The 18,627-nt window shown below is 40.6% G+C and overlaps 1 protein-coding gene across 1 annotated transcript in view; it reads left to right on the forward strand.

Annotated features, from left to right (window-relative positions):
- The window catches only part of TANGO6 (transport and golgi organization 6 homolog), a 180,859-nt gene that overhangs the window by 66,099 nt on the left and 96,133 nt on the right, over nucleotides 1-18,627 (forward strand). The window contains exons 14-15 of the mRNA XM_065919341.1: nucleotides 4,539-5,015; nucleotides 7,358-7,415. Coding sequence (XP_065775413.1) covers nucleotides 4,539-5,015; nucleotides 7,358-7,415 — 535 coding nt within the window. The remainder of the gene's footprint in view (nucleotides 1-4,538; nucleotides 5,016-7,357; nucleotides 7,416-18,627) is intronic.

Raw genomic sequence — 18,627 nt, forward strand, 5'->3', positions numbered from 1 at the left:
ACCTAGACATATAAACTGCTCAGCTAAATATCTGAAGAAACATAGGTGATATACAGAAATGAGAACACAAGGTAAATGTAAATATTTTTCAGAATTAGGAATTTTTCGGTCAGCATTTTATTGCTGGAAGAGACTTTTGGATTCTTCCAATTCTCACTGCAGCAGGTAAGGCAGAGTGAGAGTGTGTTTGTCCTCTAGGGGAGCTTTGTAAAGTCTCCTGTGGGGGATTTTCAGGTACATGCCCTCCTCTGGCTGACCACCCAGGTTCTGCTCTGTTGCAGGGGTCCCCAACCTCCAGGCCAAAGACCAGTATCTCCCATGAGATCATCAGTGGCATTATATTAGAAATAAAGTGCACAATAAATGTAATGCACTTGAATCATCCCGAAACCATCCCTCCCACCAAGTCCACGGAAAAATTGCCTTCCAGAAAAAACCGATCCCTGGTGCTAAAAAGGTTGGGGACCATGGCCTTAGAGGACATGCCCTCTCCCACCACCCACCACCCACCACCCTTAATCCCACCCCTACTGATCTAACCACCAGTTTCTAAATTTGATAATTTGCAGAAATTTAGAACAAATCATTAATCTAACTTCTACTTCAAGTCATTACCTAACTTCCATTCCTAAAGGAGATTGTAGAAGTGGGCTGACATAGCACTGCTTGTTCTGTTCCTGAAACATTCCAGAAACTGGGAAAGAGGCAGCCAGATGAAGGAGTCTGTCACTCTCTTGTGGGATGCTCTTTCCAGCCTCGGGGCTTTTACACAGAGTTCTGAGATCTAGATGTGAGATCTATGCTGAGAAGCAATGGCAGGAGGAAAAATGAGGACTACAGTTACTTCTCAATTTTGGTAGCAGCCCTTGGTGACCCTTGAAAAATAATTGATAATTACTTAGTGCTTCAGTTTGCTCATTTATCAATTAATTATTACTTTATACCTCAAAAACTTTTTTGAACATTTATAAACAAATAGTTGGCACTTATAGTCTTAGATTTTCCTGGGTATTCTCATAGTGAGAAATCTGTAGCCTTGTGAAGCTGAGCGAATACATAACTTTCATTTCCTTAGAAGCTATTTGGTTCAGAATCCACCTACCTGTCCATGGTGATTAGAGAAGTTACCTAGTGGAATAAGATGAATTGCACAGTGACCAAGTTTGAAAATAGGGAGAAAACATAGTTATTTTTTAAAAATAGATTTTATATTTTAGAGCACTTTTAGGTGCAGAGCAAAATTGAGCAGGAGGTACAGAGATTTCTTGTACACCCCCTGCCCCCACACAGGCAAAGCCTCTCCTGCTGTATCAACATCTGGCTCCAGAATGGTACCTTGGTACAATCCATGAACACACATTGACACATCATTATCACCTGTGGTCTGTGGTTTCCAATAGGGTTCCCTTTTAGTGTTGTACACTATGGGTTTTGACAAATGTATAATATCCACCATTATAGTGTTGTACCTAATAGCTGGTCTAACCCCCAAATCCTCTGCTTATTCATCCCTTCCTCCCCCTAACTCTTGATCTTTTACCGTCTCCCTAGTTTTGCATTTTCCAGAACATTATGTAGTTGAAATCGTATACTCTGTAGCCTTCCCAGATTGGCTTCCTTCACTTAGAAGTACAGATTTAAGTTTCCTCAATGTCTTGTGTGGTTTGATAGCTCATTTCTTTTTAGATCTGAATAATATTCCATTGTCTGCATATATCACAATCTGTTTATCCGTTCACCTACTGAAGGACATCCAGTTGCTACCAGGTTTTAGAAGTTATGTGTAAAGCTGCTATAAGCATCTGTGTGTAGGTTTTTGTGTCGACATAAGTTTTCAGCTTATTTGGGTAAATATCAAGGAGTTCAATTGTTCAAGTTTATAGCAGCAAAATGTTCAGTTTTGTGAGACGCTACCAGACTGTCTTACAAAAGCGGCTCTACCGTTTTGTTCCTACCAGCACTGAATGAGTTTCTTTTGTTCCGCATCCTCATCAGTGTTTGGTGTTGTTAGTGTTAGATTCTAGTTATTTTAATGATTGTGTCATGTTATCACATTGTTGTTTTAATTTTCAATTCCTTGATGACATATGATGTTGAGCATATCTTCGATTGCTATCTTCTTTGGTGAGGTGTCTGTTCACGTCTTTCTCCCGTTTTTTAATTGAGTTTTTTGTTTTCTTATTGTTGAGTTTTAAGGGTTCTTTGTGTATTTTAGGTTACTGTCCATTATCAAATGTATCTTTTGCAAATACTTTCTCCTAGTCTGTGGTTTATCTTGTCTTTTCTCTTGACATTGTCTTTTGCAGAGCAGAAGTTTTAAATTTTAATGTAGTCCAGCTTATCAGTTATTTCTTTAATGGGTTTCTTTGGTATTTCACCTAAAAAGGCCATCAGCATACCTGAGGTCAGCTAGATATCTCTTAGGTTATTTTATAGGAATTTATAGTTTTGCATTTTACATTTGGGTCCATGATCCATTTTTGGTTGATTTTTGTGACAGTGTAAGGTCTGTGTCTAGATTCATTTCTCTGCCTATGGATGTCCAGTTGTTCTAGCACCATTTGTGGAAGACTTTATCTTTTCTCCATTGTAGTGCCTTTGCTCCTTTGTCGAAGATCGGTTGACTGTGTTTATGTGGATCTATCTCTGGTCTCTCTGTTCTGTTCCATTGGTCTATTTGTCTTACTTTTTTTTTTTTTTAAGAAGAAATTGTTACATATACTAGAAATGAAAAAGAAGCCATACACTATAGTTAGAAGTAGATATTCTCATCTCAGGTACCTAAAGAGCAAACAAAGGCACATGACACTGCAGAGGCACTGGATGAAGTCCAGCATGGTGATAGCGCCAGCACAGTTATCCTAAAGTATCTTTTCCAGTACCACATAGATTTTTGATAAAATGGACCTTTTTCTTAGGCGATATATATTTTTATTGTGAAATTCCAGGTACAAACCTGCCATATATCTCAACTTTTCATTTACCTGCGAGGAAAGTGGTAGAGAAAATGAACAATAACAATTCTGTGAAGCTGAAATGTAATATGAGAATACTATGTAGGTCCTATGGAAACGGTTAATTGATTGGTTGGTTGCATAATGAAACGCATGAATGAGTGAGTAATAAATACCCTGCCTTGTTCTAAAAAGAATTTTAGAAGTGTAAGGTTTTCAAATGATCAGGGCTTCATGAAGCTTCATATCACAGTTTTTTCAGTATTTTCAGACAGAAAAGTATCACCACTGATTTTTCTTCACTGACTGCTTATGCGCCTTTCCTAGTAAGGCTTTATTAGAACAAAGCTTCTAGAGAGAATAAAATCTTAAGTAGTTTTCACTCCCATTTTCTAGGGGGACTTCCCTTCTGCCAGTTACCATCACAGTCCCTTCCAGGCCTGAGGTGCCCTTGTATGCTGGCCAGCCACTTTAGATCTTGCAGTTAAGAACAGCTTTATTCATTCAAATGACACTGTGCAGAGTTTAGTTAAGAGTGTGGGCTCTGGAGCCAGACTTGTTAGGTCCACATCTTACCATCTTTCAGCTGTGTGACTTTACACACGTTACCTAATTGTTCTGTGCCTCAGTTTCCCCCGCTTGTTTATTTATTTATTTTTATTTTTTAATTTAATTAAAAAAATTTTTTTGGCTGCACCACCCTGATGTAGAATCTTAGTTTCCTGACCAAGGATTGAACCTGTATCCCCTGCATTGGAAGTGTGAAATCTTAACCCCTGGACCACTCATGAAGTCCCTCCCCTGTTTAACATGTAGATAGTAACAGTAACTGTTTTATAGGGCTGTGAATATGTGTGTGTGTGGTTTGTTTGTTTATTGTATTTATATTTAAACCATTCACATAGTTCTTACTGTGTGTCAGGCACTAAGTACTTTGCTAATGTGAACTCATCTTTTATGGCAAAAGGTACATCCTAGTAAAAAGTATAATAATACAATACAGATCAAAATATAAAAGAATTTCACCATGTGACTGGATATTAAAATATGTCATGGTAAGAATAGCTGTAGATGTTTGACAGAATACAGCAAAATTCTGTACAGCAATTATCCTTCGATTAAAAAATAAATTAATTAAAAAAAACCAACTGTAGAGACAAACAGGCCTAAGAGGTAAGTGGGATACAAAGGATGAAAACAGGCTGTTCCCAGAAGAAATGTAGACAGTTAATAAACATGGAAGGATGCTTAACAGTGCTGTTAGTCTGATTAATGCAAATTAAAGTAATAACAGTCGTGTTTGCCCATCAGATTATAAATATTAAGAGTAATAATATGTGAGGGAGTGGGGGGGGGAAAGAGTAATAATATTTGTTCCTAATGTACTTTATTACTTAGAAAAGTACCTGTACACGGTAAGTATTCAATAAATGTTAATTATAAGACCATAGTGTTAGAGTGCCAGATTCAGGCTATGTGCGAATTACACCAGGAACAAGATTTGCTTCCAGCCCCTTTTTCTTAGCGTCTCTTGCCTTGTGCTATGTTAATTTGGGTTTGCATTTTTTAAATTTCATTTTGTAGTTGAAGTCAAGTGATTTTGCTGTCCTGAAGCAATTGCTGCCTCTGTTGGAGAAGGTCTCCAGCACATACCCTGACCCTGTCATCCAGGAACTTGCTGCTGATCTCCGCATTACCATCTCTACTCATGGGGCTTTTTCCACTGAGGCTGTCAGTGTGGCTGCCCAGGGTACTCTAAACAAAAAGGATCCAGAAGGTAAAAGGGAAGAGCAGCAACAAACCAGTTATGAAAGATATAGTGATGTGTCTCATGGCCACCTTGAACCACAGCAAAGCCATGTTGCTTCTCATGAAGTCCGCGAGCCCAGCACCACTGCAAACCAAAAATCAGGAAGTGAAACCACAGAAGAGCTCCAGGAAGCTCTTTTATCAGCTTATGATCCTCAAATTCCAACACGGGCTGCTGCCCTGCGAACTCTTTCTCGCTGGATAGAGCAGAGAGAAGCAAAAGTCCTTGATGTGCAGGAGAAGCTTCTCAAGGTGAGTAGAACACACTCAGACACATACACATGGTGAGTAGAACACAAACACACAGTGAGTAGAACACACTCCACACACACACACACACACACACACACACACACACACGGTGAGGCCCACTGTCTAGGAGCCTTGACTATGTATCAAGCCCTGTCCTGTGAGTAGAACACAAACACATAGTGAGTAGAACACGAACACACACACACACACACACACACACACACACACACACGGTGAGGCCCACTGTCTAGGAGCCTTGACTGTGTGAACACGAACACACACACACACACACACACACACACACACACACGGTGAGGCCCACTGTCTAGGAGCCTTGACTGTGTGAACACGAACACACACACACACACACACACACACACACACACACACACGGTGAGGCCCACTGTCTAGGAGTCTTGACTGTGTGAACACGAACACACACACACACACACACACACGGTGAGGCCCACTGTCTAGGAGCCTTGATTGTGTGAACACACACACACACACACACACACACGGTGAGACACACACACATGGTGAGGCCCACTGTCTAGGAGCCTTGACTGTGTGAACACACACACACACACACACACACGCACACGGTGAGACACACACACACGGTGAGGCCCACTGTCTAGGAGCCTTGACTGTGTGAACACACACACACACACACACACACACACACGGTGAGGCCCACTGTCTAGGAGCCTTGACTGTGTGAACACACACACACACACACACACACACACACACGGTGAGGCCCACTGTCTAGGAGCCTTGACTGTGTGAACACACACACACACACACACACACACACATGGTGAGGCCCACTGTCTAGGAGCCTTGACTGTGTGAACACACACACACACACACACACACACACACACACACACACACACGGTGAGGCCCACTGTCTAGGAGCCTTGACTGTGTGAACACACACACACACACACACACACACACACACACACACACGGTGAGGCCCACTGTCTAGGAGCCTTGACTGTGTGAACACACACACACACACACACACACACACACACACACACGGTGAGGCCCACTGTCTAGGAGCCTTGACTGTGTGAACACGAACACACACACACACACACACACACACACACACACACACGGTGAGGCCCACTGTCTAGGAGCCTTGACTGTGTGAACACACACACACACACACACACACACACACACACACACACACACACACACACGGTGAGGCCCACTGTCTAGGAGCCTTGACTGTGTGAACACACACACACACACACACACACACACACACACACACACACACACACACACGGTGAGGCCCACTGTCTAGGAGCCTTGACTGTGTGAACACACACACACACACACACACACACACACACACACACACACACACACACACACACACACACACACGGTGAGGCCCACTGTCTAGGAGCCTTGACTGTGTGAACACACACACACACACACACACACACACACACACACACACACACACACACACACACACACACACACACACACACACACACACACACACACACACACGGTGAGGCCCACTGTCTAGGAGCCTTGACTGTGTATCAAGCCCTGTCCTGGGCCGAGCAGAAGGCCAGAGTTTTTACAGACTGTTACTAATGTCAGTTGAAGAGCTGAAGTTTGCAAAAGATTTTTTTTAATAAATTAGAATAGATTCAAGGTTATCCCAGTAATAACATCTCTGTCTTGCCCTTGCATTTCCATATGCTTTTTTTTTTTTAATTTATTTTTTTTAATTTTTAATTTTATTTTATTAGTTGGAGGCCAATTACTTCACAACATTTCAGTGGGTTTTGTCATACATTGACACGAATCAGCCATAGAGTTACACGTATTCCCCATCCCGATCCCCCCTCCCACCATTCCATATGCTTTCTTGAGTGTAAGAGAAAAGGATCAAGTTATAGCAGGTATGCCATTCAGTGAACGTGGTCCCAAACCTGGCCTCTTGTGTGTCAGGGCCTGTGGTCTGTCATGTCTTTTCTAAGAACGGGTTATCTGCTGTGGGCTGTAGTGGAAAAAATGTTGAGAATTGTTCTTCCAGATTTTGGTTTCCATACCTACTTTTAATGTATACTAGACAACTTCAAGAAGTATCTCCCCCTGATCGCTACCCTTTTTTAACCATTATAAAAATGGAACTTGAAACATATATACTATTTTCCTCACAGTCAGATTCACAGTCAGACCAGTATCTAACTACAGCAAAGAGGAGTACAAGCATTTATTCTTTGGAGTCTGCTCTAAAGGTGTCTTAAATCTCGCTTGCTCTTTGTGAATCATGGCACTGCTATATTTTGTGGTTTCAGATATTCTTGGAGAACTTGGAGCATGAAGACACCTTTGTATATCTGTCTGCTATTCAGGGTAAGTTAGTCCTGGTTAAAGGACTTTAAGTCAGTGGACCAAAAATTAAATCATGTGTTTTCACAAAATCTCTAAAGTTATAGAATCATAACCTGCTGGTCATTTTGTCCATCTTCCTGCCCCCTAGCTAGGACTTAATTTCAGTCATGAGAGTAATATTTCTGGAGGGCTCCTAAAGGGACCCTGAAGAGTTCAGTATCTCATAATGATAGGGAAGCCTTTATTTATGTTTACTTATCATTCTGTAGATTAAATCCCATTTCCTCAAATTTAAGGCGGTAAAGAATGCCTCACATGTGAGCTCCTATTACTTTGACCTTTTAGGTACATGGCTACTGTCATTGTGCACCTTTGCTCTCCTGTTAAACTAAAAGAATCTTGGAATATATTTCATTATCAAAACATTTTTTGCAGTCTTTTTATTTCTCATTTATGATTCTTTGTTGTGATTCCGTCTCCTGTTAATTTGTGGATTTTAAGTCTAGAGATGGGCTTTATGAAAAGGGGTGTGGAGAATTAAGCACCTTTCCCCAGAAGGGTGAGGGGCAGACCTGGTAAGAAGGCAGAATTAACTCACAGTCTTTGGGCTCCGTGGTGTGCTGTAGTCCTCAGGAGCTGGGGTCTGGAGATTGATCACCAGGATGCACCAACCCTCCCCCACCTCTCCTGCTTTTCAGCTATATGAACTTTGACAAATTACTTAATCCCTCTGGGCTTCAATTTCTTACCTGTAAAAAAGGGAGCTAAGTAGGGATGTAAAATGGTACAGTTGCTTGCTTTATTTATTTGACTACGCCAGGTCATAGTTTTGCCATTATGTGGGACCTAGTTCCCTGACTAGGGATTGAACCCAGGCCCTCTGCATTAGATGAGTGGAGTCAGCACTGGACTACCAGGGAGGTCCCTACAGCTGCTTTAGAACATAGTCTGGCAGTTCTTTGAAAAAAATAAATGCAGAGTTGTCACTTGACCCAGCAATTCTAAGTATTCACCCAAGAAAAATGAAAACATATGCTCATACAAAAACTTGTTCATTAATGTTCATAGTAGTCAAAAAGTAGAACCTAGATGTCTACCATTTGATGAACAGATAGACAAAATGTGGTATGTATATACAGTGGAATATTATTCAGCCAATGAAAATGAAGTATTGAAACATGTGGGTAAACCTTGAAAACATAGATGAAAGAAACCGTTCCCAGAAAACCACATTTTTTATGGCTCCTTCATATGAAATGTCCAGTATAGGTAAATTTACAGAGACAGAGAGTAGATTAGTAGTTGTCTAGGGCTGCGGAGAAAGGGGGAAGGTTTGGGAGGTGATGGCCAAAGGGTATAGGATTTCCTTGGGGGAGTGATGAAAACTCACACAATTCTAAAATTGACTGTGGTGATTGTTGCACAACTGTCAGTATGATAGAAACTATTGAATTGTATATTTTAGATTGTGAATTTTACAGTATGTGAATTGTGTCTCAATAAAGCTGTTGCCAAAAAAATAATAATAATAAAGTTTAATGAGGAGGAGAGGGATTAAACCATCAGAGCTTAAGGAGATTAAATATAATGTGGTGGATAGGATCCTGGAGCAAAAGAAGGACATTAGGGAAAAACTTAAAGAATCTGAGTAAGTTATGGACTTTAGTTGATAACGAAATGCCAGTACTGGTTCATTAATTGTGGTAATATACCATGCTAAAGTAAAAGTCAGTAATAGGAGACAGCTGGGTATGCAGTATACAGGAACTATGTATGCGTCTTCTCAATAAATCTGTAAATCTAATACTGTTCTATCAGTAAAAGTTTATTTATGAAGGGGGCTAACATTAAATGAGTTAATACTTTGAAAGTGCTAGTGCATATTAAGTGTTCAATATGTGTTAGCTAATTATGATTTTAATGTTATCATCATTGTCATCATGTCACTATTTCTTTTCTTTAGATTTAAACTTTTATTTTATACTGGAGTATAGCTTATTAACAGCTGATTAACAGTGTTGTGATAGTTTCAGGTGGACAGCAGAGGGACTCAGCCATACATACACATGTATACATTCTCCCCACAACTCCCCTCCTATCCAGACTGCCACATAACATTGAGCAGAGTTTCCTGTGCTGTACCGTAGGCCCTTGTTGGTTATCCATTTTAACATAGCAGTGCATGTCACTCCTGTTTCTTTTGTTAGGTTGCTGGTAATAACATGGTGATAAGGGTAACTTCTCAGAGCTAGAACTTGAGTAGGCGCATTCAATCAGGTGACTTCTGCTATGTGACAGGTTGCCTCAGCGTTCAGTGTTATTTGTTTATTGTCACTCATCTGTGATCACTCACACATCTGTAGGCCAGTGGGGTTCGGCTGACCTGGGCTGGGCTGGGCAGTCCTGCTGTTCCGTGTACGTCTCTCTGCTGTGCTTGTTCCTGATCCTTCCTGGTCCAGGGCCTCCCCAGGTACATTCACATGGTGATGGCCGAAATGCACAAGAGCAAGAATAAACTCAAGAGGCCATTCTTCAGAGGAGACAAAAATAACCACTCCTCAAGGAAAAAGGACAGCTCTGAGAGAGCAGAAGAGTGGAGTATGTTGAGAGAGAAAGTAATTATTGGCAGCCAAGAGGTCACAGAAGCCAGGAATTGAGATAAGCCTGAGGACTTGATGGGGCTCAGGATTCCACATGACAGTGAATGGCACTTATGGAAATCAAATAAATCAATGAAGCAAGGACCTGAAATGCTGATAATTAGTAAGTCTCAGAAACAGTCATCCTGTACTTTTTCCAGGAAGCTGTTATACTGTCCAGGAGATGTTTCTCATTGATTTTTTTTTGGACAGGGTTTTCGGGAAGTAGCGATGTGTCATTCTCATATAGCAACGCTGCTGTGTAAGCCTCTTAGCTGTTTAACCCACTGAGCTCATTAGCCTCTAGGGTCTGCTATAAAAATCACAACTGCTGGTTTTGTGTTTGTTTATAGTACTTTTAATTGGTGTGCTAATCAGTTAGTAGCTAATTTGGAGATGAAGGAATGTGGGAGGTAGAGGTCTAATTTCTGTTCTCAGTTCCCCACAGCAGACAAGTTTGAATTAATTGATGTTTTTGGTGTTTGTACCATGCACTTCAAGGCCAAGGCCTTAGGTGAATTTCCCATTAAGAAAGGAAAGAGCTGAATTTTCCCACCTGCATGTCAGTGTTATTTGCCTAGGCCTAACACTCCAGAGCCAAGCCATTCTGGACTCCAGTGAGGCATGCAGACAAGACCAGCCCGCATGTAGATATCCTATAGTGCAAGGAGGCTGCATTAGAAGGCGGGTGCTTAACCACTGAACCACCAGGGATCCCAGAAATTTCTGATGTACATATTATCTGTGCATCAAAACAGACTGAGAACTAAATTCCCTATGAGTTAAAATTTAATTTTATGAAAGACCACATCTCTTTTTATTTCTACTGAGAAAGTGATAGTTGATTTAATTCTCATAGCAGCTGCTCCCAGACACTCAGTAGCAGCTTCTTCAGGCAGAGAATTCTATACAAGTTAGTGAGTTCCAGTTACAATCCAGAGTTTATAAATAGAACACTTAATCTTAGACTGTGTCCTTTAAGTGTCTCTCCTTTTCAGACTTCCTACTATATTCTTTTTCTCATTGTTTTATCATTATAGTGTAAGTTAACACATTCTTATTGTTTTAAAAAACATTTAAATGGCAAGAAGGTGTTTAAGATAAAAAGTAAAAGTCTTCCTCTTTTCAAAAATAGGAGATGAAATATGTCCTTAAGAGTCCCATAATGTATATTTGATGTTTTGAGCACTTTTCACATTTCAGTCTTGAAATAGACGTTCCGTAATGAATGTGATAAACATGTGATATTCTTCAAATAAGATATTATGGCCCAGTTATCTTAGTATGGATCTACTCGTGGGTCCTCACGGTCACTTTTAATTATTTAAAGAACATTTTGAAAGCAACACCAGCGATAGATGCATTTCACAGCTCCAAGTGATCCCCTTCCATGTCAAAAGAATCTTTGGGCGAAACTTCTTGGCTCATTGAAAAAAAGAAAGAAACTGTAGGCTTTGAGCCAAGCATGAGAGGTGAAAGTATGCCAGTGAGTGTCGTGAAGAGAATCTAGTCATCTCAACATAACATGCCTGAACAAATTGCACTGACTCTTCCACCCTTTTCCTTTCACAGAAGAGTTTTCATTTCTGGCAGAAGAGCTAAGAGGAGGGAAAGGCAAAAAGCCTGGAAGGCAGGAAAGTAGATACAAAGTGAAATTGTTTTTACAGAGTTTCAAACTGAGCAGGATTACATGTCTTAACTTGTCAGAGACTGAACTCCCTATCTCATTCTCAGATTTCTACTTCAAGTAAAGTAAGTTAGGCAACCATTAACTGAAAATAATTCTACCCCTTGAAGGACCACCTAAATGAGTTGGGCATTGAAATGTGGAATGGGTCCTGGGAAGTTTATCATCTTCACTTATTTCCTTGAAATGGGAAGATTCCTTTTGTGTTCTGTACCACTTAATTAACAAATGGGCATTTAGTGAACGTCTCTCATATATGCTAGCTCAGTAAATTCTTGAAGTTCTGGAAATAGGCATTATCCCCATTTTTTAAACTTCTTGAGATTTAATTTACACAGCTGAAATTCACCTGTCTTACAATGTGCAATTCAGTGGTTTCTGAATTGTTTCTGAACAGTCATCACCACTAATTTCAGAACTTTTCATCATTTTAAAAAGAAACCCTAGATCCATTATCAGTTGGTTCCCATTCTTTACTTCCCCTTTCCCCTGGGAACCACTAATCTCCTTTTTGTCTCTATGGATTTGCCTATTCTGGATGTTTCATAATATAGAATCATACAATATGTGGACTTTTGTGTCTGGTTCTTTTCAATTAGCATAACATTTGTGAGATTCATCTCTGTTGTAGCATGTATCAGGGCTTCATTCTTTTTTTATGGCTGAATAATATTACATTGTACTACTAATTAACCACATTTTGTTTATCCATTCCTCAGTTGATGGTCATTTGCATTGTTTTCACTTTTAAGCTTTTATGGGTAACATTGTAATAAATATTCATGTGCAGGTTTTTGTGTGGACATACATTTTCATTGCTTATGGGTATACACATTGGAGCAGAATTACTGGGTCCTATAGTAATTCTATGTTTAACCCTTTGAGGAGCTGTCAAACTGTTTTCCAGAGTTGCCACACCAATTTACTTTCCCAGGGGCAATGCATGAGGGCTCCAGTTTCTCTACGTCCTGACCAATACTTGTTATTGTCTATCCTTTTATATAGCCATATTAGAGTGTGAAGTTGGTATCTCAGTGTGATTTTGATTTGCATTTCTCTAATGACTAATGATGCTGAGCATCTTTTCATGAACTTATTGTGCATTTATAATCTTCTTTGGAAAAATACCTAGTGTCATTTGAAGCACTAAACTTCTTACTGTTGATGAAGTCTGACTGTCAGTTTCCTGTCTTATTACTTGCACTTTTGGTGTCATTTCTAAGAAATCATTGCTTAATCCAAGATAATTGAGATTTACTTCTGTGTTTTCTTTCAGTGGTTTTATTGTTTTAGCTCTTAACGTTTAAGTCTGTTATCCATTTGAGTTAATTTTTAGGTGTGATGAGAGAGATCCTCTTTTTATAGCTAAAGATCCTGAGACTTACACAGGTTAAGTCCTGTTTCGAAGATTACATAGCAAGTAATAATTTGGACCTTGTTGTTGACCTTCAAATATTGTCCCTGCTTCCCGAATACACTTGGTTACTTTAGAACTTTCCAAATAATGATAGAATTTGCTCCTATTGGTGTGCTTTTAAAGATGGAAAACAGGTATGATTATGATTATCAATATTTAATAAAATTGAATAATGCTTAATCATCTAGCTTCCCTGGTGGCTTAGACAGTAAAGCAGCTGCCTGCAATGCAGGAGACCTGGGGTTGGGAAGATCCCCTGGAGCAGGAAATGGCAACCCACTCCAGTACCCTTGCCTGGAAAATCCCATGGATGGAGGAGCCTGGTAGGGGTTGCAAAGAGTCGGACACGACTGAGCGACTTCACTTTCATTTTCACTTAATCATCTAGAAAGCTTTGATTCTTTCAACAGTCTTGAAATACAATAAAAACATATTAAAATTTTTTTATAAATGAAGAATTGACTTGCCTACAGTCATAAAGGTTGGGAGAGTAATAGAACACCAGACCCATGTTTCAGGGATTCCCAGTCCACTGTACCTGATTTTACTGCAGTGCAGATAAAATATGTCTTCTGAGATTGTATACCTGTCCAGTGATTTCCTCTATCAATTGAAGATTGATTCACTCATATTTACATCAGAATATTTAGCAATTTGGGCTTCTCAGGTGGCACCAGTGGTAAAGAACCCACCTACCAGTGTAGAAGACATAAAATATGTGGGTTCCATCCGTCAGGGAGATCCCCTGGAGGAGGGCATGACAACCTATTCTAGTGTTCTTGCCTGGAGCATCCCATGGCCGGAGGAGCCTGGCAGGTTACAAACCATAGGGTCGCAAAGAGTCGAACACGACTGAAGTGACTTAGCATGCATGCACACATTTAGCAATTTAGTACTTTTACCTATAAGTAAAAGATAATTAGCTACTTCAAGTTTAGTCATTTTCACTTTCTAAGATTTCCCAGGATAGCTGCCATGTAAGAGAGATGGAAATAAACATTATAGAATTATGTGCCTGTCACAGTAGCTCTGTGAGTTAGAAATTTTTATCCCTGTTTTACAGATGAGGGAACTGAGGCTCAAAGAGGTTAAGCAGCTGGCCCAAAGTGACACAGATACCAAATGTTAATACCATGATTTGAATCTTAAGTCTCTCCATCTCTGAAGACTGCTCTTGCCACAGGGAAAAATAATTAATCCTAAAATAGTTTTTCCTGTTTCCAAGGCACAAGGGCTGAGTTCTCAGATGGTCGAAGGTATGAGAGAACCAGGCCTGTGTATGAGACATGGTTTCACTACAAATGAACTCTTCCTATAGCTTAATAACACGCTGATCTCATGTTTGCTTGCTTTTGTGTGTATGTATGTGGTTTTGCTCATTTGTCAGTGAGTACTGTTTTTTGTTGTTTATTTATTTATTTTTGGCGGGGCTGGGTCTTCATTGCTGCACAGGGACTTCTCTAGTAGTGGCAAGCAGGGGCTTCTCTCTAGAAGCCAAGCGTGGGCTTCTCCTTGCTGTGGCTTCCCTCGTTGTGGAGCATGGATTCTAGGGCGTGGGGGCTTCAGTAGTTGTGGGGCCTGGGCTCAGCAGTTGCAGTGCATGGGCTTAGTTGCTCTGTGGCATGTGGGATCTTCTAAGAGCAGGGATTGAAACTATGTCCCCTGCATTGGCAGGCGGATTCTCAACTGCTGGACCACTGGGGAAGCCCAGTACTGTTATTTTCTAAGCAATGTCTATGTGTATCTTTAAAACTCATCTTCCGTTAGTGGCATATGTATGTTACCTCACACTGCCAGTCCTTCTTCCCACTGTTGGTCATTACTGTTTCAGCACTGGGGACACCAGCCTCATTTTAGGAGTGTCAGGAGAGAGCCTTCAGAACAATCCTGGGATATATATAGTTTACTGAGATTGTGGATTAGAAAAACAGGTAGCTTTCTGTATAGGACTTTTGATATTTGTTACATTTCTGATGCCAATAAATTGCATTTTAAAATTACTTACTTTAAAATAATACAGTTTATGAAAGCAGTGCCCATACACTCACTGCTGGTAAAAACATAGAATGGTGCAGTTCCTCTGAATAACAGTCTGGCAGTTCTCAAAAGGTTAAACAAAGTTACCATATGATCCACCAGTTCCACTCCTAGATATACACCCAAGAGAAATGAAAACATATGTCCCTACAAAAGCTTACATATGAATACTTATAGCAGCATTATTTGTAATAGCCAAAAAAAATAGGGTCGACTGAAAAAATGCACAACCTACAAGTTAAGAATTATGTTTTATTTGGCAGACTTTCTGAGGACTTCAAGCCTGGGACACAACATCTTAGATAACTCTAAAGAGGTAAGGGAGGAACCAGGATATATAGGAGTTTTTGTCACAAAGACCAGATAGTCAGAATATCAAAAGATTACTATTAAAGAAACCAGATACGTCAAGTTAAGGAATTTAGTGCTTTTCTGTGTATGAGAAGATGTAAGAGTCTGGGCTCACTGAAGTGATTCCTTTGTTAGGCACCTCAGCTCTCTGTGGCCTGCATCCTGTGCCTTCTTATCCTGAGTCTCCCCGGGGGTCACTGTCAGGGTGGCTGCAGTCAGCGGGTGGCTGCAGTCAGCGGGTGGCTGACTGCTAGGTGACGGGCATCCTGTTTCATCCTGAGTTCCCCCAGAGCTCACCGTCAGAGCGACTGTAATGTGATGGCTTAACGACTGTAGCATCTTTTATTTACTGGTAGGGCAGGCAATATTTTTCATTCACAGTAGAAACAACCTAAACTTCTATCACCTGATGAATGGATAAATTAAAGATGGTATATCTAAATAGTGGAGTATTATTTAACAACAAAAAAGAACGAAGTACTGATTCATACTACAAAGTGAGTGAACCTTCAAAACTTGGTAAATGAAAGGAACCACACACAAAAGGCCACATTTTGTATGAAATGTCCAGAGTAGGCAAATCTATAGAGATGGAAGGCAGTTTCGTGGTTGCCAGAGAATGGGAAGAGAGGGGAGTAGGGAGTGACATCTATTTCTGCTTTATTGACTACGCCAAAGCCTTTGACTGTGTGGATCACAATAAACTGTGGAAAATTCTGAAGGAGATGGGAATACCAGACCACCTGGCCTGCCTCTTGAGAAACCTGTATGCATGTCAGGAAGCAACAGTTAGAACTAGACATGGAACAACAGACTGGTTTCAAATAGGAAAAGGAGTACGTCAAGGCTGTATATTGTCACCCTCCTTATTTAACTTCTGTGCAGAGTACATCATGAGAAACGCTGGTCTGGAAGAAGCACAAGCTGGAATCAGGATTGCCGGGAGAAATATCAATAACCTCAGATATGCAGATGACACCACCCTTATGGCAGAAAGTGAAGAGGAACTAAAAAGCCTCTTGATCTAAGTGAAAGAGGAGAGTGAAAAAGTTGGTTTAAAGCTCAACATTCAGAAAACTAAGATCATGGCATCTGGTCCCATCACCTCACAGGAAATAGATGGGGAGACAGTGGAAACAGTGTCAGACTTTATTTTTGGGGGCTCCAAAATCACTGCAGATGGTGACTGCAGACATGAAATTAAAAGATGCTTACTCCTTGGAAGGAAAGTTATGACCAACCTAGACAGCATATTAAAAAGCAGAGACATTACTTTGCCAACAAAGGTCTGTCTGGTCAAGGCTATGGTTTTTCCAGTGGTCACGTACGGATGTGAGAGTTGGACTGTGAAGAAAGCTGAGTGCCGAAAAATTGATGGTTTTGAACTGTGGTGTTGGAGAAGACTCTTGAGAGTCCCTTGGACTGCAAGGAGATCCAACCAGTCCACCCTAAAGGAGATCAGTCCTGGGTGTTCATTGGAAGGACTGATGCTGAAGCTGAAACTCCAATACTTTGGCCACCTCATGCGAAGAGTTGACTCATTGGAAAAGACCCTGATACTGGGAGGGGTTGGGGCAGGAGGAGAAGGGGACGACAGAGGGTGAGATGGTTGGATGGCATCACCGACTCGATGGGCATGAGTTTGAGTAAACTCTGGGAGTTTGTCATGGACAGGGAGGCCTGGCGTGCTGCGATTCATGGGGTCACAAAGAGTCAGACACAACTGAGCGACTGAACTGAACTGTACTGAACTGATAATGAATGTGAGGTTTCTTTGGGGAGAAGATGCAATGTTTTGGGCTTAGATAGTGATGGTCATTGCACAACCTTGTAATATACTAAAAAATCACTGAGTTACATACTTTTATTTTTTGTTATCAGTTTAATAGCATTATATATACTTTAAAAAATAAACTTAGAAAAATCCAAAGCAGTTTTTCATGGAGTTCTTAGGACTGTTAATAGGGATGAGCAGGATTTAGAGTGTGGAGGTGGAACGAGGGAACTGAGGTTGAAAGAAAAGCAGAGGTAGGAAGGTAGTCAAGAGCAGGGCAAGTATAAAGGCAGATAGTACTGTAAGCAGTTCAGATTGTTAGCGGAGCAAAGTGGGCAGGATGGGGAGAAGTGGGACTAGGCTGGAATCCGTAAGCTGTCAGAACGCCAAGACAAGGCAGCCGAACTTTCCATGTGGGCTCTAGGAGGGCCTTACAAGCTTTTTGTTGTTGCCAGTCCACCAGTAATGTCTTGGTGATGGCATGCCTGGATTTGAAAGCATCATGCTTGTTGATGGTTGTTATTTTATCTACTTGTTTGTATTAGATTGGCCAATAAGTTTGTTCAGGTTAAGATATTGGAAAAACCTCAAATGAACTTTTGGGCCAACCCAGTATATATACTCACTCATGATTTATTGAGCACCAGCCACATATCAGATGGTAACTTGCATTAATTGATTTACTCCCCATAAAAACCCTATAAGAGTCAACATCTTTATCTACTCATTTTTCAGACAAAGAAACCAAAGCTCAAAGATTGTTGCAAGTAAAAGGCTAACCAGGGAGTGATGAAGTCTAGCATCAACTCCAAAGTCAAGGCCATAGATCTCCCTGTCCTTCCCTCCTCTCTCTCCATTCCTTTTTCTCACCATCTCCAATCACCATGGCCTCTGCTCTTACAGACCAGTAGAATTAAGCCTTGGAACCAGTGGATCTTGACAGTTTCTGCTAAGCAATTACATACGTCTTAATTTCTTGGTTTCCAGGGCTCATTTCAAATCCTTTACCTCCTATTCGTGTAAACTAGCTGTCACAGAGGCAGAATTTATTACCAATAAGGCACTTATGAGACACCTAGGGATAAAAACTCAGTTGCCTCAATGTCTGCAAGCTATTAAGAAGGTTGTAAATACCTTCCCTGCAGAACAGCTATTTAAATTTTGCCCTGGAGCCATCCTTTCTTTAGTCAAGTTGATATTTGAAGACAAGTTAAGAAGGATAAAAGAGAGCACACAACTAAAATAGCAAGTTACTCTCAAGACTTATCTTTAAGTACAGTATTCCTTTAATCTCTAAGGAATTAATCTTTTTTTACGTTAAATTTTTT

The sequence above is a fragment of the Muntiacus reevesi genome, chromosome 2, assembly GCF_963930625.1.
Source record: "Muntiacus reevesi chromosome 2, mMunRee1.1, whole genome shotgun sequence".
Classification (NCBI taxonomy): domain Eukaryota; kingdom Metazoa; phylum Chordata; class Mammalia; order Artiodactyla; family Cervidae; genus Muntiacus; species Muntiacus reevesi.